The sequence below is a fragment of the Dunckerocampus dactyliophorus genome, chromosome 12 (genome assembly GCF_027744805.1).
Source record: "Dunckerocampus dactyliophorus isolate RoL2022-P2 chromosome 12, RoL_Ddac_1.1, whole genome shotgun sequence".
Classification (NCBI taxonomy): Eukaryota; Metazoa; Chordata; class Actinopteri; order Syngnathiformes; family Syngnathidae; genus Dunckerocampus; species Dunckerocampus dactyliophorus.
In genome coordinates this window covers 29,422,753-29,447,294 of record NC_072830.1, presented here as the reverse complement: position 1 = coordinate 29,447,294, position 24,542 = coordinate 29,422,753, and the positions used below count along the sequence as shown (strand labels likewise).

At 42.4% G+C, this 24,542-nt stretch overlaps 3 protein-coding genes across 7 annotated transcripts in view; 2 read left to right on the top strand and 1 right to left on the bottom strand.

The window, feature by feature from the left end:
- farsb (phenylalanyl-tRNA synthetase subunit beta) overlaps nt 1-14,857 on the top strand; it is a 25,129-nt gene extending 10,272 nt beyond the window's left edge. The window contains exons 17-19 of one of the 2 annotated variants that reach the window (XR_008573250.1): nt 6,074-6,221; nt 6,453-10,736; nt 14,061-14,857. Coding sequence is in view for 1 of the 2 variants with exons in the window: in XM_054795286.1 (XP_054651261.1) it covers nt 6,074-6,221; nt 6,453-7,212 (908 nt within the window). In the remaining variant the exon portion in view is untranslated. Of the gene's footprint in view, nt 1-6,073; nt 6,222-6,452; nt 11,499-14,060 lie in introns of those variants that run through there. The other variant, XM_054795286.1, reaches the window with a different exon arrangement.
- sgpp2 (sphingosine-1-phosphate phosphatase 2) lies at nt 10,081-24,542 on the bottom strand. 3 transcript variants are annotated; one of them, XM_054795291.1, is made up of 5 exons: nt 24,317-24,542; nt 21,381-21,542; nt 14,078-14,257; nt 11,914-12,003; nt 10,081-10,715 (listed from the first exon to the last, which is right to left on the bottom strand). In XM_054795291.1, the coding sequence occupies exons 1-5, from the start codon at nt 24,521-24,523 to the stop codon at nt 10,170-10,172; spliced, it is 1,185 nt and encodes a 394-aa protein (XP_054651266.1). In that variant the 5' UTR covers nt 24,524-24,542; the 3' UTR covers nt 10,081-10,169. The 3 variants fall into 3 exon arrangements, with proteins under 3 accessions (XP_054651266.1, XP_054651267.1, XP_054651268.1); XM_054795292.1 differs by lacking the exon at nt 11,914-12,003; XM_054795293.1 differs by lacking the exon at nt 21,381-21,542.
- Nucleotides 24,482-24,542, top strand: part of pax3b (paired box 3b) — a 38,373-nt gene continuing 38,312 nt past the window's right edge. For both annotated transcript variants that reach the window (XM_054795288.1, XM_054795290.1), the window contains exon 1: nt 24,482-24,502. The gene's annotated coding sequence lies outside the window, so the exon portion shown is untranslated. The remainder of the gene's footprint in view (nt 24,503-24,542) is intronic.

Below are 24,542 nucleotides of genomic sequence, written 5' to 3'. Positions count from 1 at the left end.
GTCAAAGTTTAGCTACTAACGTTGGGCTATGCATTCAGTGATAATTGTCATAACAACAACATGAATTTATATTGTTGATCACCTCTCTGAGACTGAGCCACAGACATGTATGTATGTATGTAAATACCAACACCTGTGAGTGACAGGATGGGCCAGGAATGACAGTTATTTTATTTGCACCAAACAAAAATTTAGAACAATTGTTATGCAGCTTTGTAATTGTGAAAAATATCGACATTTTGTTGTACAATCAGCTCTTTTAAACCACTATTGGTAACATATGCTAGCCGATGGTGGTGGTTGTACATTTTTTTTTTTGGTTTAAAAAAAAAATGGCGTGGTGGTTGTTGCATCAGTCCCTTTTTTTTTTTTTTTAAAACATGGCGTTTTTTTCCATTGATTATTGTGCAACACAGTTTAAATAGTCGATGCAGAGAACAACATAAAGAAATTCATGTTAAAATGTCAAAATCTTCATGAACAGGAGTTACAAAGGTGTCTAGAAAACAGATGGATGCCATCCATCTTCTGTGCTGCTCATTATGGTCGCAGGGCTATGCTGGAGCCTATCCCAGCTGCCTTTGGGTGAGAAGCGAGATACATTGGGACTGGTCGCCAGCCAATCGCAGGGCCCCCCACACACACCTACCATGCATGTCTTTGGAATTCGGAGTGCACGGGGAGAACATGCAAACTCCACACAGAGATGCCCAACAGAGATTTTGAACCCAGGTCTTCCCGATCTCCTGACTGTGTGGCCAACATGCTAACCACTCGGCCACCGTGGGGCCCATGGATGCATGCATGATTCAGAATTTTCTCACAATGCAGCTTTAATCTTAGAAATGTCAACCCTGAAACATATGGTACTCTTACAGAATGACAGTAGTGGACTAGGAGCCACCCAATGCAGAGGAGCCACCCAGCACATAAATTAGCTCAGGTGTCACCGAATAAGAAGGAAAGACAGACAGGATTCAAAGAAGAGAAGTATGGTTGCATGAGGAAAAACGGGAGTTGCTGGGTTTCTGTCAGTGCAGCTGGAGGTGAGCGTGTGTAATTCCTGCAGTGGAGGAGAAAATATGGAAGTCACGTCACCTACTGCAGTGGCAAGCAGCAACGCAGACACAACACACCCACATAGGCATCCACTGCCCATCTGCGCCGGTGCACAGTACCCAAGTTCATCTGTCTTCCTCACCTTGTGCACCGTTAGCTATTCCCGTGGTGCATCTGTCAGGATATCTTTAACCCCTTTGCAAAGTCACAGCCCATGTGAGCACTCACCTGACACTAACGGCTCCTCTCAGGATGTTCGCATCAGCAGTGGGGAAAAGCTCTGCAGTTCCCCCACCAACAATTCTGGCACAGGGATGTGGAATGGTTGAGATGTCCACAGAATGTGTAGAGCGCAGCAGACATGGATTAAATCGACAGTCGGGAAGGTCAAAAGTGAAGAGGAAACCCCCATTTAAGAGATGCCCACATTTCCAATGTGAGGTTTTGACCCTCTAAATGCAGCTGAGGCAACATCCTAGTGAGTCAGGGTGTTTTGTTAATGTTGAGTGATCTATCCATGTCACACATCGGTATCTCTTTTCCCTTTCACGTAAGTAAACTGCAGCTTACCCTAATAGACCTGGGGTGATCATCAACCACAAGATTTACACATTTAAAAAATGTCAGAGGTGTAACTGTAGACCAGGCAATCAATTATTACTCTAAAGATTTCACATAGAAGCCAGCAATGTGGGGCAATGCCATTAACTGTGCATTCACAAAGCGACATGGAAACCCCAAATGGCGTACGCATAGTTTTATTTATTTTTTTTCGATCCTATACTTTTTACTTGAAATTTTCCAGGCTCATTGAATGAGTTTGTGATTGTTGTCTTTTGTCTTTCATAATCAAGTTATAAACACAATAAAACATGGGCCAAAGATTTTAGGAAAACAAAAAATATTGTTAAGACACTTATTTGGGAACAATTTATCAATATATAACTGCAACAAGATAAGACAATATAACATTATCAACTATATACAATTGTTTGAAATGAAATGAAATCAGTAGTTCAAAACTAAATAAAAGCAAAAAACAATATTGGCTCTCATTCAGGTTCTTTGGCTTTTTGCCAGTATATAAATATTATATCAATGTAAACACAACACTATAAACAAATGTTTATAATGAAGACAACAGAAACATCAATCTTTTATGCTAGTATCAACCTAATACTGTTACCCTTGGTATTGATACTATCAATATTATGATTAATCCGCCCACCCCTAGTGGACAGTGGCCTTGTTCATTTACAGTTTGGCTATTTAAGATGTTCCAGAGATATTTATTGCTGCCATGGCGTTCTGGTATAAGTAGGAAGCCAACACATTTGACCATTTAAGTGTGACAAAACATGCAAAAAAAAGAAATCAGGAAAGGGGCAAACGCTTTTTCACACCACTTTACATAAAGGTTGGTACAGCCCTGTTGGCGTGTGCACCAACAGGGCTGTTTATGTGACTTCATCACGCTCATTAAAGGCACGTTACACGGTGTGCCATGTAACAGGAAGTGAATCTCTTTATCTTTTGGTCCTGTGCTCTCCCGCTACCATCCAGAGCAATGAAAGCAGTGGGCTCTGGAAATCATTTGTGCGTGGGGATGTTGTCATAGCAACTGTTTTCTCTTGTGCAATTCCTCACAAATCAATCTGCTTGCTTGTCAGTATTTTTGACCACGTTTGGCTCTCTGTTAATGGAGGTCAAATGGAGGCACACTTACAAATTGGATCCTCAGATTTTATTACCAAGAAAGTGAAAGTGACAAGGTACAAAATCTAATTAAGGTTCCATCACCTCGGCGGTATTTGCAACAGCATTCTGCCACATTTCTATTGCTTGCTGCTCAGTGATGTTGAACTAAAGAAATTTACTTTTGTACCCTGCCTGCCAAGCTCTGCATCTCTAATCACCAAATGCCTATGAGCAAGTCCACTGCATGCAGACTAAAATAAGTTAATAGAGAGATGAGCTTTGTAAGTTTAATGTTGGAAATGAAGGGAGCATGAGTGACAGTAGAGCACCACCCACTCTGCAACTGATTTCTGGTCGTTGTTTCTAAAAGAATATGAGGTAGACACAGGTTTAAATATAAGATTTTTTTTTTATATATATATATTTTTGTGTTTTTAGCACAGAAGTTGGGGGTGCGTAGCTGGAGGTTAAGCGTTTGAAGGGGTATAAGACTCTGAAAAGTGCATGACTGACAGGCACACCATGTATCGTGCCTTTCATGAGAGTGAAGTTGTCACAGACAGCCCTGCTTTTGTTGCACACGCCAACTAAGTTGTACCAAAATTTATGTAATGTGGTGTGAAAAAGTTTTGCCCCGTTCTGATAATTTATTTTTTAAATTTTTTTTTGCATATTTTGTCTCACTTAAATGTTTCAGATCAGCAAACAAATTTGAATACTAATCAATGACGACACAGCTGAACACAAAATCCTCCTACCGTCACACTTCTACCGTCAGACAGACGCTACAGGAGTTTGAAATCCAGGACCACAAGGCTGGCAAACAGCTTTTACCCACAGGCCATCAGGCTTCTCAACGAAGCACTGACACAAGCCGCACGTAACACATGCACACACTCATAACTTTTATATATTTATTTATTGGTATTAATGTCTCTTCTGCTGTTGTTGCTTAATTTATTAGTATTAATGTTTCTTTTGTTCTTATTTTTTTGTGTTTTCTTTTTTTCATGGGAGAATGAACAGAACAAGAATTTCATTGCATAGTGTAACTGCCTGTATTACTGTGCATATGACACTAAAACTCTTGAATCTTAAAAATGTTTTTATAAAGCAATTTCTAAAGCTTTGGGACTCCAGCGAACCACAGTAGGTAATTATCCACAAATGACAAAAACGGAGAACAGTGGTGAACCTTCCCAGGAGTGGCCGGCCAACCAAAATGACCCCAAGAGCGCAGCAACGACTCATCAGAGAGGTCACAAAAGACCCCACAACAACATCCAAACAACTGCAGGCATCACTTGCCTCGGGGTCAGTGTTCTTGACTCCACCATAAGAAAGAAACTGGGCAAAAACAGACTGCATGGCAGAGTTCCAAGACCAAAACCACTGATGAACAAAAATAACATTAAGGCTCGTCTCAATTTTGCCAGCAAACATCTTGATGATCCACAAGAACTTTTTGGAAAATACTCTGTGGTCTGACAAGACAAAAGTTGAAGATTTTTGGAAGGTGTGTGTCCCATTACATCTGGTGTAAAAGTAATGTTGCATTTCAGAAAAAACATCATACCAACAGTAAAATGTGGTGGTGGTGGTAGTGTGATGGTCTGGGGCTGTTTTGCTGCTTCAGGACCTGGAAGACTTGCTGTGATAAATGGAACCATGAATTCTGCTGCTCCTGCTCTGAGAATGTCTGACCATCTGTTCATGACTTTAAGCTGAAACCAACTTGTTCTGCAGCAGGACAATGATCCAAAACACACCAGCAAGTCCACCTCTGAATGGCTGAAGAAAACCAAGATGACTTTAGGAAAGACTTTGGAGTGGTCTAGTCCAAGTCCTGACCTGAATCCTACTGAGATGCTGTGGCATGACCTTAAAAGGGCGCTTCATGCTGGAAAAGCCTCCAATGTGGCTGAATGACAACAATCCTGCAAAGATGAGTGGGCCAAAATTCCTCCACAGCGCTGAAAGAGACTCATTGCAAGTTATCACAAACGCTTGATTGCAGTTGTTGCTGCTAAGGGGGTCTCATTGACTATTATTTACATTTGTTTGATCTGAAACATTTTCAGTGTGACAAACAAGCAAAAGAAATCAGGAAGGGGGCAAACATTTATCACACCACTATTTATCCAAAGTCTTTCAATATTTCCTCTCATTAATACACCCAAAGTCTTCTTGCTTGTGCTTCTTTGTTTTTCAGTTGAAATTATGAATTATACTAATTGTAATTCCTGAAGGGAAATTCTCTTTTTTATATTTTTGTGGCACACAGAGAGAAACCTGTCTAGTATTGACAACACAAAGTAATTTTAGACTATATATTATGAGACAATCATTTTTATTGCTGCATAATACACATTTACATGTAATTCATGGTATTAAAAGCATGCTTCACCACAATGTGCTCATTTGATGCTTTGTAGCATGGAATGCATCCTGGTGGTTGGGAAATGAATGCAACAAACTATAAACAAGCATGTACATTTCGAGGCACCTGCCTCTAAAATGTACTGTTTTTGTTGTACGCTGTACTGTACATGTAAAACACTTTCAGGATGCAATGTGCATGATGCAACTCTAAAGCAATGAATGCATTCATAAATGAGTAAGACATGTTTCAAGACTTGTGCTCGTATAGTGTTGAATGTTCTCTTTCTTTGCAACATGTCTAACAACTCAATGATGACAAATAGTATGCTGGTCAGGAGCACACTGGTCCAAAACCGGCTTTGTCTACTGACTTTTAGTTCCTATATATGAATCACAGCCATCTCTGCTTTTCATCCAACTTATGAGCATGTGATTCTAATCGAGTTAGGCTAGTAATTTCTGGGCGGGCATGACTCGTTGGGTACGTGGGCAACAAAGTAAAGCATGCTGAGTACCTTGACAGCAGGAGTATTTAATCAATTTAAGTCCAGTCCGGTCCTGAATGGAATCCAAACTCCACTTTGTCATTAGTGTTTCTCCTCAATCCTTACTAGTGGTGGACAATACAGCAACCTTCGGTATCAATTTGATACCCAGTGAATACAGTTCTGGTATTGGCGATACTTTCTCGTTGAATTTTTTTCAAGATCATTGAATGATTTTGCTTTTAATTTGCTGATGATTATAATCGGAATAAATTTTTTTTACATATTTTAGGCAAACAAAGAAAATGATCTTAATTATGAACAATTGAAGGGTGTTGTGTGTGTGTGTGTGTGTGTGTGTGTGTAGGCAAGGTAACAATGCAGTTATTTCCTTTTATTGGATTGGTTGTGTCCACCCACCTGTGCTTTACTTTTTCCTCGTCTTCCAGATTCCACTTTTTTCCCTGGACGCTGCGCAGAGATCTTCGTCCACGGGAAGAGCATCGGACGTCTCGGGGTCCTCCACCCACACGTCATTAACAGTTTTGAGCTGACGATTCCCTGCTCCGCCCTAGAGATGGACATCGAACCTTTCCTGTGAATTCACCTTCCTGCACTTTTCATGAGTTTGTCATTAGTATGTCAGTGAATGACTGCAATGAGAGGCAGTAGCAAAGTGTGGAGCCATTGCTTTTTATATAAACACCATCTGTTAGCTTGTTTACTTTTATTCACTGCATTTGTCTTTGATGAACTTGCATGCCTGTTCAATGTCTGGGTTGTGTTTTCCTCTAAAATGAGCTGTTTTGTCGCCTTTCGTTCTTCCAGTGGCCACACGGCTGAAACGCGCCTCACACACGAGGTTCCCATGCAGGAAGTCCTCAAGCACAAGTTCCCCACTCAAGTCAAATCCCCACAGGCTGTGGCCTCCACAAAAACTGTGTTTGGTGACTTGAGCACACTTGTGGCTCTCAAAGCCTTAAATGATTTCCTGGCGGACAAAAGCTACATGGAAGGCTTTGTAGCATCTCAGGCTGACGTTGCCGTCTTTGATGCCATCCCCTATACACCCCCACTCACTTTGTGCCACCTCCTGCGCTGGTACAACCACATCAAATCCTTCCACAGGGAAAGGGCTGACCTTCCTGTCGTTGCAAAGCAGTTTGTTCTCCCAGATACTCCTCCCACCTCGTCCAACAGTGATGAAGACATAGATCTTTTTGGCTCAGATGACGAGGCTGACAGCACAGAGGCGGCCAGAATCAAGGAACAGCGACTTGCCGAGTATGCTGCCAAGAAGTCCAAGAAGCCGGCTGTCATTGCCAAGTCCTCCATCCTTCTTGACGTCAAGCCCTGGGACGATGAAACAGACATGGCCAAGATGGAGGAGTGTGTCCGCAGCGTCAGCATGGACGGTCTGTTGTGGGGGCAGTCCAAGCTGGTGCTGGTGGGTTATGGCATCAAGAAGCTCCAGATAGGATGTGTGGTTGAGGATGACAAAGTGGGCACAGATATGTTGGAGGAAGCTATCACCACCTTCGAGGAATATGTTCAGTCAGTGGATGTGGCTGCCTTCAACAAGATATGAATGGCTAGGACCAACCATGTCTAAGAAGTAGGTTTGGGCGATCTGGACCTTATGTATCACGATATGGCGATATAAAAACGATATAATTAAATTCAGCAGAGTCACGCATAAAAAGCTACAAACATTAACTTATATAATTAAAAATAAGCTTACCTATGGCACTGTGTAGAGTGTCTAACGCACACCAGCTGCTTTCACAACAGCTCCACTGTCAGTAGTTACACACACTTGTTTCTTCTCATCCAAGTCCCATTCCTGGAGAAACTCCACCTCATTTGCCATGTTTTCACCTGGCAAACCACCAAGTCCAATTGCTGGTTATGTAGTGTATGGTTGAGTCACTCGGCTACTCCACATGTCTGTACTACATCTGCTGTATTGCTGTAAACCAAACTACTTCCATATTACACAGGTACCGCCCGTTTTAGCAGCAATTTACACTTCGCTGCCGCCTTCAGCCATGCTCATAGTCTCTCTCTAGGTTGTTTTGTTGCTGGCTCTGATTTCTCCGCCGTCATCGGACCATGCTGGCGCTAGACGTGAAGCGCCAATGCATCAAGTGCACCGCGGCGTGCAATCAGAGGGAAAACAAAAGCGTCAACTCTGCCTTTGAAAATATTATTCCTACCGGTATGTCAATTATCATTGGAAGGATTTATCCCGGTAGATAAAACTTATCGTCAGACCCTAATGACAAGCAGGATCTTGGGCCGTGTTTACTTTAGTCAGGTTTGGCTCGGTTAAAACAGATTCAAGTGCAGTTTCTCTGACAGCACGGGTTGTTGGGTCAAGTGTTAATGCATCTGAACACTGGTGTGCGCTAGACCACTTTAAATATTTTCGGTCCAGTAGCCAACAACCTTTGGTCGTTCGGCAGCTTTTTAAACAACAAAACAAAAAAACCACTTTCTCTTAAAACAGTATGCTAGCCGGTGGTAATGTTCTTATATATTTTTGGTTGACAAAAATGAGATCTTGAGCCAGTCACATACAGCAGATTTAACTGAGCATTAATTGGTCCAAAAAAGTGTGAACCTGACTGTTGCGTGTACAAAAATGTTTGGTCCGGACCAGACGGTACCTGGCTATTAGTGAACGCACCCTTAGTTGCAAAAGTGCAAAAGATTCTTGTCTGCACTCAATCCAGTAAAGCTCTCTCGCCGTTGAGCGCTTTGAATCTTTTTTGTTTTTTTCTATGTACGATATTCTTAAGAACCCGTACCATCTGCCTCTCACCTTCCAAGGGGAAGTTGGCAGACGAGAGCATGCTGTGCAGATAAGTGGTCTCGTAAATGGAGTCTGACAAGTACACCAGCATTTTTTGGAACGTTTACTATTCACTTCTCGGCTGAGATGTTCTGAATTTTGGAAGTAACCGTCATTTAATTTGTCATGTTGAAGCTTGCAGTTTAATACGGTTAAAGTCCTTCTGTCAGGAGGTTTTGGCTGAACTGGTTCCGTTTTATGGCTTTGCTGAACTTGGGTGGGATCTTGTTTGAATCACGTGATACTGACTTGTGTAAGTCAAAGCTTTGCACAGACAATGCCATCAGCAATGTGTCCTCACAGGAATGAAATGTCAGGGCGCTATTGTAACTAGTCATGAGCACCACTGCACTTGGCAATTTCTGGAGGAATTTACTACAGAATTTGCTCAAGTCCTGCTGTAATATGTTGGATTAAAAAGGGCATGTATGCCTCTCTGGCAACACTTGAGTGTCTCAAATGGAATACAGCGGTACCTCGGTTTGTGTTATTGTTCCAGAGGTTTCGACAAAAACGGAAATGTACAACAACCTAGGCAATGTTTCCGATAATTTCCCAAAAATTACATTTTACAGAGAGCAATTTTAGTTTACATGCAGAAAACAATGACTAATAATTATAAATGATGAATGGATGGAACTTACTGAACTTACTGAGGACTTCTCATCCATCCTGCCCTGGTGAAATTTAACATGGCGACGGCAAAGATGGCGCCTTGACGGCAACAGTGTTCATCACTGCGGCAGTGTCTCAGTTAGCGCACATCCATACTTGCGCTTAAGTCTTTTAAGTGCGTACACACTGACAAGTACAGCAAAACGTTGAGTGCAAAAGTCTGGGTCATAATGGTGGTCTACACTTGGCCGTACTTGTGCACTCAAAAGGGCCACATTGAAAAAAATAATCTGAGATTTGGAGAAAGTCGTAAATGTACCAGAAAAGTCAAATGTACGAGAAAAAAGTCATAAATTTACGAGAATAAAAATTTTACAAGAAAAGTAGTAAAATTTACGAGAATAAATGTTGTAAATTTACGAGAGAAAAGTCGTGATATTACCTTTTGCCCAGGGCCAAAGGTCACATAAGTCCCCTTTTGCCTGAGACAGCTATGAAAAGGGGAGACCTTTGGCCTTGGACATGTGGAGGGGGCGGGGCGGGGCAAGGAAGGCGGAAGTGAGAAGGGCGAGACATGCTGATCTGTTTGCACTCAACTGCTCTGTTTTGCTGCCACGTTATGAATAAAGGCTTTTCTGAAGCAAGAGGAAAGCTTCCTTCCTTCCTGAAGAGCTATGCTCTATCTTCCATCTGACGTGTAATATGACTTTATTCTCGTAAACGGACGACTTTATTCTTGTAATATAATGGCTCATTTTCTTATAAATTTGCGCAGTAAATTTACGAGAATAAATTCTACATTTACATTTTTCTTGTCAATGTAAGACTTTATTTTCTAAATCTTTTTCGAAATGTTTTCAATCTGAACTTAGAGACAGCCCACATTTTACCGAAACTTATTTTATAAATGAGCTGGCAATTTGTACATTACTTTTGAGAGTCTTGCTAAATGAACAGGATAATAACAGGAACACAACGTGATGATATAAAGTACATATTTATTCCACTTAAAATACATGCCATTGCAATTGGAGATTATACACATTTTTAATTCAATACTTTAGAATTTTGGCTAATCATACTAGCCCCAGTAGAAGGAAGATTCTATTGACGAGAAAAGAATGAACAATTCCAACAGAAGTGTATGTGGCAAACTTGCTCGGCACTTCAATTTCTTTCCTCCTCGTGGCACACTTGCTGCTTTTTGGAATGTTATACCACCAATACAACAAATGTAAGCTGACTGCTTTTGTCACCTGCCGGGTTCCAACTAACGCAAACACGCCAACAAGGAAGCGGGCAGTGCCCAAGACCAGTGTGTGTGTTGTCAGTGTGGGCAGGGGTACAGGCAGCACCCCTTTGGGCTCAAAAGTCTCCCCCAACTGCTTGTTAATCCAATACCCAACAGAGCATCCGGCCCCAACCCCAAGGATGGTGGTGGTGTCCCCCCTTGTGGTGCTGTAATGTTCCAGCTCTGGGTACGTGTAGCTGAGGATGAGTGGCAGGACCAACGCCACCATGGGAGAGATGCTGCTGGTCAGCTGGAACTGCTCAAAGGATTCCCAGAAAGGATAAGTTACATACAGCACCAGTGCTGAGATCAAAACGCCACAGATGACATCCTGGAAGAGACGCAGTGAAAGGTGAGTTGTGTATACACCTGCTATTTTTAATTGTGTTGTTTGATGTGTTGACTTTTCTAGTGTACCGAATTCACCCATGAGAACTCAGTCATCCATACTGTGAACAAATGCAAATCTAAAACGTCTCCTCACTGTAATAAGGTCCGTCAGGGAACGATAAGGAGATGAGTGGAATACATTCTTAGCAGCATACGAAGCTTTGAAGGGCTCTATGCCCAAACTCCAAACAAGAAAAGTTTAAAATATCTGTATATTTCAGTGGCCTTCATTTCAGAGCAAGGAATTGTCTTCACCCACCTTCTGCCTTGCCTTTACTTATTTCCCATGGGAGTAGCCTACTACACGTTTATGTCAACACCCTTTGGACTGGCTGATGCTGACATAAGCGGTTGTCGACATAAGCAAACTTGAAATCAAAACTGTCGATCTCACCCTCCAACCTTCCTTCACTCCTGAACAAGAGATACTTGAACTTCTCCACCTGGGGCAAGACGTCACTCCCAACCCGGAGGGAGTGTCGCAGCCCGATGAGGCCATCAGGACCACATCGTCTGCAAATAGCAGAGACAAGATCCTAAGGCTCCCAAAACTGGACTCCACCTGGTCTTCGGCGGCCAAATCTGTTTTTTGGGATGTGGTAAACCTCACTCCCTGAACCTTAAGAGCCGTGTTGGGCATGAAGTTTACAGTCCAGGTTTTCAGCTGTCTTGACTCATTCAGAAGCACCTTGGCTCAAACCCACGCAATGTGTGGAGCTGGTTCGACCACACGTAAGAAAAGCATTTTTGAACTGACCTCAGTTTGTTCAAATCATTTTTCTCCATTTGTGCGTATTTTCTTTGGATTCTTCTGTTTTCATATTACAGACTATTTTATATCCTGGAAATTTCTTCCCGTTTGCACAGTTGAAAAGGACTCAACCCTTCACTGTCATCAACCACAATGTTCTGCATGGTGGGAAGAGAGCACGCCCCACATGTTGGCGAGTTTGAAAAGATTTGATCTTTCCAGATCATCTGTGAAGTACAACAATGACGTTATGTTTGGAGAACAGAATGAATTTCCTTGAAACATCCTCCACACAGGTGAACCAAACATATGAATAACGTATCCTGCATTGGCCTTGAATGCTCAATGCTGCATGCGCATGTGCGTGTGCACGGTAGGACAAGCTCACCAAAACGGAGTGCATGCCAGTGTAGAGACGGCTCAAACACACCATCGTCGACAGCGTCACAGCCATCAGCAGACCCACCTCAAACTGGAACTGACACAAAAACACACAAAAGGTGTTTAGAGAAAAACATTAAAAAACAATTCAAGGTGAGTTGAAATTCTCTTGCAGGTGTCTCATCCTTGCACACGAGAGCTATTTTTGGTAACCTTTTGCAAGTCATCCATCCTGTTAAGAGGTGACATACGAGTGATAGTGGCTGCCCCCCCTTGTCTTCCCTGCTCTTTCACCTGTGCTTGGGTTCTTCCTCCATGATAAGAGTGAGCTTCATCCATCCATCCATCCATCCATCCATCCATCCATCCACTTCCCTGCCGTTTCCCGTGTCTTTTCCTGTCCTTGCAGCTGGAAGCCTATTCACTCAGTTCATGAAGAGGAGGGGACAGGAGGGGGTCGCTCTGTGATTGACTGCAGTGACCTCTGACCTACTTGGGGAACCTTGCGAGTTGCCCTGAGGCCTTCTAACCACTCAGGACCTTCTGCAACTCATCTGTGGCAACCCTGCAGGAATCTATGCCAACATTCCGCGCTATACTGTACATTGGGGGGTTGGGCTTTGAAAAGGATTTCTCCGAACCAGAATCTGATTCACAAATCAGCCTTTCCTTCACTGAGACGTAGTCCATGATGGTTTTATTGACTTGGCAGAGGAGTCCTGAAGAGGAAGAGGCGGGAAGTGGGGATGTAGACTGACAGTCATGGACTCTGTTGAGTCCATCAAGAGACTTTAAAAGTAGCTCGACTGATGTGGCTGATGGAGACGGATGATGATTGCTGGCCCCCGCCCCTCACCACCCATTGTCCAACAGCTCAGAAAGGACTGTTTGATGGACAGTGGGTCGCTCCCCCCGTCCCACAGTGAGAAAGCCAGTGAATGCATTGCGGATGCTCTGCAGGCCTCTGTTTTGGCTCTGATAATAAGCTCCTTATTTGAATGAATCACAGTGTGCCAACAATGGCATCATGTCAACAGCATGAAGAAAAATGATCAGCCACCCTTTTGAAAATGTTTTTAAAACTTCACAGTGACCCCTGGATTTATTTATTTATTTTTGCTGATGACACACAGTTTTTGTTCTGGTGAGAACTTACCTGGGAAGAACAAACTAACTTAAAATGTTAAAATGAAATAGGTGGTTTGCAGGAGAAAAAAAATTGCCAAGCACAAATAAAAACACATTTCTGGGGTTAATTACAGACTTTAAAATAAATCACACATGCACAAAAACCAGGAAGTCCTCAGCAGAAGGGCTAAAATTGCATAAATAATTGAAATAATAATCCAGTGGAACCCGCTTATGTCAACAACTCAAGTCCCAGTCCACCATGTTAGCATTACAAAGTGCCTGCTTAAGTCGACGTCGACGTACACGGTCGAACGCTTATGTCGACATTAATTTTGTGCCCTAGAGATCCCACGAGACCCAGAAATCTGTCTGTGTTTGTGGACGTGTTGTAACATTGTCAACGTCCTTTCTCTTGCTAAGCAGCTGCATGCCACAACATAACTTGTTCAGCGCAAAATAAGATTCTAAATAAAAACATGACATTATCACTGTACCCGGGATTCTACACCAAATTATTTATTTTTTAGACTGCGGAAGGATTCCGCATGTACAAAAGCTTTATGAAATTAGCGCAGTAGCTATGCTAAGACTAAAATATTGTCATGATGGCGGAATGGCGATGAGGCAGGATGGCTGTGCACAAATCAGCCTTTTATTGAGATCTGTAGGCTCTGCAACTATTCTTCTCTCTTGGGCTGACTCTAACTAGCAGGCGAACGCCACTGCCCCCTTTAGGTCAACCCGTGAATCACACCTCAGAGCCATACGCGATACTCCCATCACTGCAATATCATGTGAAAGCAGAAAGTACAAATATAATGAAACATGCTTTGATTATCACCCATTCTCCTTATGTCTCGTGTGTGGTGAAAATGACAAGTAAATGTGCAAGCAATGGTTGGCTTCAATTTGATTTTGGGATCCACCGTATAATTTTCAAAATAAAACCTCCATTCATTAATTGAATTAATATTTCATATAATACTGTAATTGCAGGAATCATTGAACCTTGTTTTCTTCCAGGTATCAGTGATGCTCACCTGGATTCTAGAGGGGGCACTGAGCAACAACGTGAAGGAGATGGCGGTGGCGGCCATGGCGTGGGTTGAGGGGAGGCCATACTCTGCGTCGACTCGTGTCTCCAGCTTGACCACCGGTGGGGAGAGAGGACGGGGCAACTTTAGCACGTCCTTCATTACCTGGCCGATGTACATCACCAACTGCAAGGGAGGAGACACACATCCGTGGTGAGAGATTGGTGGGTATTCTTTCATCTTTCAAGGCACAGAATATTGTGTTCTATGGCGTGTAACCTCCCAAAGGAAAGATTAGACTCCCATCTTTCATCAGAGAAAAAAAGTTAGTTTCTACCTTTTCCATTTCTTTAGTAATCAGCAGTAGAACATACTGTAAGTTTCAGCAAAATATCAGTTCCCAGTCATTGCAAGCATGACTGACACAAACATGTTTTACTTTTCTGACGGCTCAAATATCTAAACAACTATACCAACGTAACCAAAAAGCGGTTGTTTTACATCAAAATAATTATTTACAACTATAACAACATGAACTATTTACAACTTATCAAATGCACTTCCTCCACCTTGTGGCTGTTTTTTATGGCTTAAAGTTGCTCTGAAGTGAAATGCATTAGTGGAGAGTTGCATCATCACCTCGTTTTGCCTCTTGTGCAAAAAAACCAAAAAGATGTATAAATACGATGTTGGGATTGGGCGTTCGGGTTTATAAGAACGCATAAATACATCTTTGGTATTGAATGAGTCAAAGATGTTAAAAGGATAGTGTGGATTTTTTTTACTTGAAGTTGTCTGACATCCCCGTCAGCAGTGTAGTACATCAACAGGGACTTACCCCCCCATTTGGTCAGATTTCGGTGATGAAGAATGTAGCTCCAGGTAGCCGCTGGGGTTACACAAGTGACGAAGACGCTTGCATCTTCTTTCACGATGGAACGCCATGGCCATCTTGTTTCCGTGTGTGTTCCACAGCAGAAGAAGATGCGAGCGTCTTCGTCACATACACAAGGATGGACAGGCGACGATGCGCAGGGATACGGTGGGAGGCAAATATAACACCAAGCGATTTGTGAGGACTGATTCTTCCGAGGAGGCATTTTTGTGACGCATATGTATGACTCTTTTGAACACATTTTGTTTTGAGAAGCCAAACTCCTCACTTGTGTAACCCCAGCGAATAGGTGGAACTACGTTCTTCATCACCGAAATCCGACCAGAACTGGACTTAGGGGACCAACTTAGGGGACAACTTCATGTCAAAAAAATGCGAACTATCCCTTTAAAACCAATCTAAACAAAACATCTTTCCGTCGTGTTACACGTGACAAAGCAAATTAGTCTAATATGTAATAATACATCTCATTAATAATGAATTCACGTTATTTTAAGAATGTCGAGGAGCCAATAAAAAATTAGCTGTGGGCCGAAAATGGCCCGCGGGCCGCACTTTGGACACAGCTACAGTATACAACAACTATACCCTCACCTGAGACTCTCGATGTTTGGTTTACTTTATTTGAACATGAAGGTTACAATGGAATACATCTCATGAATCATTATTTCACAGTTCCTCATGTCCAAAAGGAGTAGGAAGAAGCAAAGCTTATTTAATCCTACCCCCCTTCCATTCTACATCCTGTACAGTACATGTAGTTCACTTCCTGCATTCCATGTCATGTTTTCTGTGATAGTCAGGATAATACATAATAGATAGTGTATATATATATATATATGTATATACATATGCATTAATAATAATAATAATAAATAAATAAATAAATAAATAACAAAGCTTTTTTTTTTATAAACAAACAAAAAAAAAAAACCTGACAGAACAATCAAGCCCCTTTTTGATGTGCACGTGTAGTGCTAATTAAATCCACTAAACACATCAAACTACACACACAAAGTTAAACGAATCTGACAAAGTCAATCAAAAGAGTTTTATTATCTTAATAAAGGCAGAAATGTCATAGTCCTGTCCCTAATCCAAGGGGGGTGTAGCTGATTTCCTGTGGTCTTCATCTATCATAATGTAGTCACATTTCCACACCATTAAGTAACAGTAATGGAAAAGGAAGCTGTAAAAATCAAGATGACATAACAGTGAGCACAAATCCCAATGAGGCCATGCTCTAAAACCAACCACACGCTCATGAATTAGTGATCACTATGCCCACTTGAGTGAAGAGATGATATCAATTGAAAAGCTGCTGAATAAAGGAGGTGAGGACTGCCAGCACGGCGTCATCAAACATACTCTGGATACGTACGCGATATATTACATCTATATACATACGGGATGTCATGTCATGTGATTTAGGAATGTACTCCAAAAGTGCTGTCTACTCTCTTTTTTTGTCTCTCTTCCTCAGAGAAGCAGCCCACTCGGCTCAGGTTTATTTAAAGCTTTGCCTTGTATATTTAATGAATGGCTGCCATAGTGCAAAGAGAGACCAATGTGGCTGTTTAAGGGATAAAATGGAAAGGTTGCTATTACCAGCGATACTAAAACTCATCGGAAAGAAATAAAGGCAGGCTTGTAAATGTAAATGTAGTGATATTACAGCCGACCCTCAACCACAACAGAGTAGGAGTGCCCGGGGGGAGGCTGTATAAGCCGAGCATGTAGGCCAAGAGGAGAAGAATGCAGATCTACCCAGTACACAACTGAGGATTAATGGAATCTATTGTATTAAAAAAAAAATGCCCCACTGGGATCCAAAATCATTTTAAAAGCCCCTGAAATTAGCAAGTTAGGGCCCTATTAAACAAACACCTGGGGGAAAAGGATGTGGGGGGAGCCCTCTTTGATTGTACATTAAAGATGCTAAAACCAACCCGGTGCAGGTGAATGTATGCCATGCTAGCATAACGAAACATCTTAACTAATAATACGTCTTATTAATAATTTATTTTATTTTCAGATTATGCTGATGGCCAATAAAAAACAAGCTGTCGGCTGAAAAAGGCCTGTGGGCCACACTTTGGACACCCCCTGACATCGTATACTTCCGGTAAAAAGTTTTAGAACACCCCAATTTTTCCAGTTATTTATTGAAATCCGATTCGTTCAAGTCCAATGAATATCTTGAAATGGTACAAAGCTAAGTGATGAAGTGCCAGCGGTTAAAAAAACTGAAAAAGAATGTGTATTTCAGAATGATACAAAAAGGCCTGTTTCAGGGACCACAAAATGGGTCAACAATTTAAAGCTGTTCTGCAGAAGTGGGGGTTGATCAAGCCTTGGCAGCTGGTGCTACTCATTCCTACAGGTGTTCCAAGTCCTGGAGTACTTACTACCTCCTCTGTCTGCATGAAAACACTGTTGGGAGCACACTGTGGTACTACACCGTCGTGAGCATCAGCTGAAGAGCATTGAACTGGAGAAAGTCATTTATTCTTTTATTTATTTATTCTTCATTTATTCTTAAGACTTCCAAATATAGCTCTTTCCTCCAGAGAAATTGGGGTGTTGTAAAACTAAACCGTTGACCGCTGGTGTACATCCCAATTATGTCTTCTGAGCGGCCGGCTTTGTTGTTACTTGAACAAGTTTATGAACAATCCTTCATGTCCATTTTCTACACTGCTTGACCTCATTAGGGTCACGTTTCCCCGCCGACTTCGGTACTCTGAACTGGTTGCCATGGGACACGTACAGGAAAAACAACCTTTCACGTTCACGTTCCCACCTGAGTCTCTGATGAACCTAACATGCAAACTACTAATCTGCTGCAAACAAAACCTCCCAAATGAGGCAGGCTATTAGAAATGACGTCTGTCTTGTGTGGTCAAACTTGAGAATAACGTTATTCCACTGCAATATTTGCATCCACCTACTGACAGACACACAACTGGTACCATGAAATGGACAATAAACAGAGGCCACGGCAATGCTGAGCTCGTTAGGCATGCCTGACCTCATATATTCACCATGGCTGCATTCATACAACAAGCCATACTGTGTGTGTGCGTGCACAGTCAACCAGTAGGCCCCCTCCACTGGCTTCAAACAATGCAGCTCAAGTGCGTGCATGATATGATGCCCCCTTTTCACCCACCACCAACACACACACCACACTCTGCTGCCTCGGGTAATGCCACCGCGCCAGCCTGTCACTGGTGCCTTTGTGGCAGTAGTGTTAAAAGCCTGACCTATAGGGACAGTCTGGTCACATGTCGAGAGTTCAATGCAAGTGTGTGTGTGTGTGTGTGTGTGTGTGCGCGCTTTCTCATTGAGGCCCGTGTGGAGGCGGACTTTGAACTGTCAACATGAGGAAGAGTGTGTGTTCAGCTCAAGGAGAGTGAACGCAAACACAATTTAAACTTGTTAAAGTGTTTTTGTATTGTATTTGTATTTGTACTTTATTTATCCCACAGCGGGGAAATTCACTTGTTCCAGCAGCAAGCAAGATACGCAAGTAAAGAATACAGTGTAAAGAATACATACATTTTTTTTTAATACACCTCGTATGAAATACCATTATTCGAATATACATCTTTCTAAAATATGACATAAGGCATCAATAAAAAATGCCCAAGCCATTTTAATGTCACACACTAGTGATAAATAATGCAGTGCATGTTATTTGAACCAACCAGGCAACACACATCAAAGACAACAACAGAACTACAAGGACTGTATCACAAATGATGCTTTACAACCTGCATGCAGCTAAAAGGTAGTACGGTGTACTAGGATCTGGTACATTTCTATAGCACTGTAAACTACAGTACATCGTTAGCTGCAGCCCAAGTCGTCATAAGACAGTATTCAGGCCACCATAAAGTGGCTTTGTGCAGTCACACAATAACGCACGTCGCGACCTAGGAAGGTGCAGAGCTAATTTGGATCAGTACTTTTGGAGATGAAATTCTCCACAACCTACTAAAGGTCAACAGGACCACTTTAGAAAAATTAATTGAGCCAATTTGACCTCCCCTCCTGGTATTAGATTTACAAAATGTATTGAAAAATAAATCAGACGGAATAATTTTACATTCTTCGGATATCCGGGCTAGCCGTCCCTCCTCACGTCCTCCTGTGGCTTCCTGACCAGAAGGAGGGAGAGTCGGCCTTGATCGCTCGGCCCCTCTGCCTTTTTATGATTGCTTTCCTCCGACCATCGGTGCCAGTTTCTCCCAAGATAACAGTCTCCCGGATTCTTTGACGAAGGTTGTGTGACGCCAGCAGGTGATAGTTGGAGCTTTCGCTGACTTGTTGACACTTTTCTTGCACAAACAGCGTATACGTCTGTACATCAGTAAAGGATGTGATATACGGTACGATATAAACTACGAATGATAAAACATTGATTAATGAGTATTTGAACGTCCCTCTCTTTTTTTTTTCTTTTTTTTTTTTTTTTAACTTCCCAGACAGTGCAGGGGGCAGGTTGAAGTTGTGTGTTACACATTTGTTGACTTGTGTTTGTTTGGCACCACGATGAGGGAGTTGTCTGGATGGCTGCACGTGAAAAGCGACTAAAAAGCGACTAGATTGTCTCAGATTGATTGACTGCTTGCAAGTCATGTTGCCAGCTTGTATGTTAAAAGTTGAAATTAAAATACTTGGGCAGCAACTCGCGGGCCAGATTTAAATGCTTGGCGGGCCGGATGTGGCCCCTGGGCCCACCCCTGCTCCACACCAAAATGTAACATTATTTTCCCTTGGTCCAAGACCCACCCTTTCAAAAATTATCATGACAAAAATAACATGATCGTCAAATTAAATGATGAATATCAGCAACGCAACCTAAATTTGCCTCTAGCAATGACGTAGCAGTATGACTGTAAATCCTTTTTCAATTATACCTCAATCCATGTCTAAAAGTACCCGAGGTGTAGCATTCTGCAATATGGTGCAACCCCTTTAAGTCGTCCAGCTAATCAAGTCCTGGTCCACGTGTTGTTCTTATTATAAAAAAGTGCCATCTTAAGTCAACGCCGACATGGCAGTCCGCTTTTGTCGACATAAAAATCTGTCAGTTTATGTCGACGTGTGCTGTTGTATTGTTAGCGTCTACATTAGCGCGCTCGTATTTTTGCAAAAGCAAGTCTGCGGTTACTCCAAAATCGATAGGAAAAAAGGAAGGATGGGAGGGGCAACAGGAAATGAACTGCCACGTCCCTTCAACGCTTCGACATAGGACGCAAAAGCCCTTTTTCCTTCTCGGCTGTTCTTTCATCCTCCTTGCCACAGCGAACCAAATGCACCCATTTCAATTTTGCACAAATGATGTCAACAAACCGCCTTAAGTGCAAAAATCCTTTGCCGTCCCGTGGCGAAAAGCACATGCACGAGTGCAAGGGACGGACGGCTATTTTCGCTTCTGCCGACGGGACTGAGCCAATTCGATGGATGTTGACTTAAACGGGTTCCATACTACCAACGGCACAGCTGGGATGTGATTTCAGTGGCGTTTTTACCAACAACAAACGCTCATGCAGTGTTTGCTCGTGCACAAGTCATAAAGTACATGCATGCACCTCACTTGAGGCTTTGCACTGTGTGTGTGTGTGTGTGTGTGTGTGTGTAGTGGAAAGACCCCCCATAAACATTGCATTAGTCTATAAGCACAATGGTAGGTCGCTGTTAGAAGTTAGCAGCACACGGCGATGCGCCCCCAGGGAGGGCAACCCAAATGGTGGACCCAAAGAGAGAGAGAGAAAGCACAGAGCACTGATGAGGCCAATAAAACACTCTGCTGCTACACCCAGAGGGGGGGGACAACACAGAGCAAAGCTGGTAATGGCTAACCTGAGGGTGGGGGAATTGGTGTGTTTAGCTGGTGAGATGAAGAGAGTGTGTGTGTGCGTGTGTGTGTGTGCAGTATAAGAGTATAAGAGTTCATCCAGAGGCCTGGAGAAGTCAGGATGAGAAAAGAATGCTATCTTGTGCCCTTAGGGGGCTGAGCAGGGGGTTCAGACACGGGGCACTCGCCAAGTGCTCAGGGAGGGGACACGAAGGGCACGAAATCACACTGCCTGTCACACAAACGTCAAAATCTCTGTTTATAGGCGCAATCTGACATGTTTTGTGACATCTTCTAGAAGGTAAGACAATTTCCTTCTGATGTTTCATGTATAGCCTCTCAGTCCAGGGCCCAAGCTGTCTGGCCTTGGTGGCCCCTGGCCTGAGGGTATATGCACATGCATCGTGTCATAGACGGGTCACTGGAGGGGGCAGAAAGGATGAAAGGAGGTTGAACGGTGAAAGGATGGACAGCAGAGAGAAGAGAGGACGCTTTGTAAAAGTGAGGGACATCAGACAGAAGGACACAAGAGTGTAGTGTGGACTCACGGCCCACATGTTGACGAGGCGTCGACACAGGAAGGGGTCCAGGTTCCAATGTATACACGGCAGACAGGTGATGTAAAAGACCTCATGCCCCAGGCCAGCCGAGAACAGAAAGAGGATGTGCAGCAGCCAGTTCCTCACTTCATACTTTGGCTTGATGCAACCCTGTCACAACATTCAAAACAATGAACAATGAACACGGCATTGGGCGAAGGTAGCACACGGAGCATGATCGCATCTTGCATGTCAGTGTTGTGTTGTTGTTGCAGCTCATTAAAGGTGACCTCCAGGGTGGGTGAAAAGTAATTCCCTATTAGGGCTGCACGATGGTGCAACAGTGCGAGCCGCAATTTCATGCTGTCAAGTGAGATACTTTAAATAGACAGACGGGGCCGCACGGTGGCCGAGTGGTTGGCATGTTGACCACAGTCAGGAAATCAGGAAGATCTGTGTTCGAATCTCTGCTTGGGCATCTCTGAGTGGAGTCTGCATGTTCCCCCGTGCATGCGTGGGTTTCCTCCCACATTCCACATTTCATTAGCTTAACTAGTGGCTCTAAATTGTCCGTAGGTATGAATGTGAGCATGAATGGTTATATGGCGACCAGTCCAGGGTGTACCCCGCCTCGTGCCCGAAGTCAGCTGGGATAGGCTCCAGCATACCCACGACCCTAGTGAGGATAAGCAGCATAGAAGATGGACGGATGGAATAGAAAGACTGAAAATGACTCACAAGACAGTACATTCATTCACGTCATAAAGGCAAATGGAAAAAAGCCAATGGATTAATGCGATCACTCCTCATGTAAGCTGGTGAATGATAGAACCGGAGCAGCAGAGCCAACTCGCCCTGGCTAGCACGGCTTACTGAGGGACGGGAGAGCAAGGAGCATGCTAACGACAGTTTGCTCAAGGAAAATGGCACCATTTGTTACCGAAAGCGCAGAGGTTACGTTTTTGCCGGTGTTTGTTTGTTTGTGTTCAAAATAACTTGGAAAAGTTCTCAACGGATTATTTGGATGAAATTTTCAGGAATTGTCAGAAATGGGATATGGAAGAACTGATTACATTCTGGGGCTGATTTGGATCGCCGTCTGGATCCAGGAATTCTTTTTTCTTTTTTTTTTTCCAAGGATTCCTTAACATTGCGGTATAGGACCATTTTTGGCATTTGTGCATATAACTCCACAAAACATGGTCAGAGCACTTGGGAAACAAAAACACAGGACCAGTTTCCAACAGGTTCTACAAAATGTCAACAACTGATCCAGGTAATGGAATACTTCCGGATACTATGACCCAGAATATGGAAAAATAGGAGACTTTAGGAGTTTTCATCATAGCAAGACAACAAATGAAGCTATAAACATGCCACAAACGCCATGATGTACAGTCGAGACACTGTGGAATCTGGAGTGTGCCTTTGGATTTGTTGTACCTTCAAAAGCCATGGAGCTACTGTAGATCCAGAAGAAAGCCGCCATTACGGAAAATGCGATTTTTGTGAATAACTACTGAGCTAATATTGCTACAATTCGGAATCCTATTGCTAATGCTATGTTTTCATGGTCAATTCATCTAATTATGTAGATAAAAATAATATTTATGGTGTAAATCACAACATGGGGGGAACTATGGCGCTTGGCGGAGGTGTGCGCTCTCCAAGTGCTTTTGTAGTTTGTGGCGCAGCTTGTAAAAGCAAAAACATTGTCGTAATTTAGAAATTAGATCGCATGTTAGTGTCAATTGAATTGTCATTGAACTTTTTCTATAATTAAAGGATATTGAAAGTATTTTTCATATCATTTAGGGACTTAACTCTCACCCATCCTGTATGTACAGCACATGTGTCAAACTCGTGCCGAGTTTGACACATGCCGAGACGCTGCAGGTTTTCTCTCCAACCAGTTTCTTCAGGTGATTTAATTGATGAGCTCCTTCCCTCAAACTGAAGGTGTGATCATTAAAATCACCTGCTTTAGTGACTGGCTGGAAAGAAAACCTGCAGTGTCTCAGCCCTCCATGGCACCAGTTTGACACCCCTGGTGTAGAGTATAAAAGAATAAATAACTGTGAAAAACCAACTTGTTTAGTCTTGTTTAGACTTTCTAGGTGCCCTGTTACGGAGGGACACTTAAGACAAAGTATGAACCATTTGTCTGAATTGGTTTGAACATCAGTTCATGCAGTGAATGCACCACTTGTTGACAAAAAGGCACGCCGACAAATGTAAACATCCTCCTCAACTTGTCACTGTACAAACCACTGCAGACAGCAGCAGCAAGACAAACGAGAAAAGCCAGTTGGAGCCTCATTAACTATTTGTGATAAATCTGAATGTTTGTGGGTGCGCTGTTTTTTTCTCTAGTGTAGATTTTGTTGAAATTGAATAAACTGTACTTAAAAGTATTTGGATTTAAATTATTCTTAAAACAGTACAGTACTTAGCATGAGTGTTTTTTTCTGTTGTGGATTTGATTGTAATTGAAATATTTCAATATATTTGCATTCAAAATTATTAAGACGACATTAAAAATGATTATTTTTTGGTGTAGTTTGTGTTCTAATTACAATAAATAATCATTATAATCAAAATTAAATTAAATGTTTAAATATAATTATCTTCACAATCATGGAAACATTAAACATTCCTAGTAGATTTCGTTGTTTGGTTTAACGTATTTAAATATATTTGTATTTAAAATTCTTACAGTATTTTGACAATATTTCACATTAGTGTTTCTTTGTAGCATAGAATATATTTAAATATATTTGAATTAAAAATGATTGTTTATACAATATTTAAAATGATTTTTCCTGGTGTAAATTTTGTTGCAATTTAATATATTGAAATATGTTTATATTAAAATGGCAGACATAATTTAACATGACTTTTTTGGTAAGACAGAAGCTCTAATGTCTTCCATCATGAATACGTACATTTTCTTCATATTTGTAGTTGCAATTGCTGTCCTGGTGGCTCCAGGTTGTCTTCTGCAGACCACCTGATTGGTCAATATGGTTCGGGGTTCCAGCTCGCGCCACCCCTCGTGTGCGATGCGCCGCTTCGACCAGGAAGAGTCCACATCGCCTCTGGAAGCCCGCCACCAGCTCCGAGTCATGCAGGTAAGCCAGGGCCTCCAGCATGTCAGGTGTACGCGTTAAC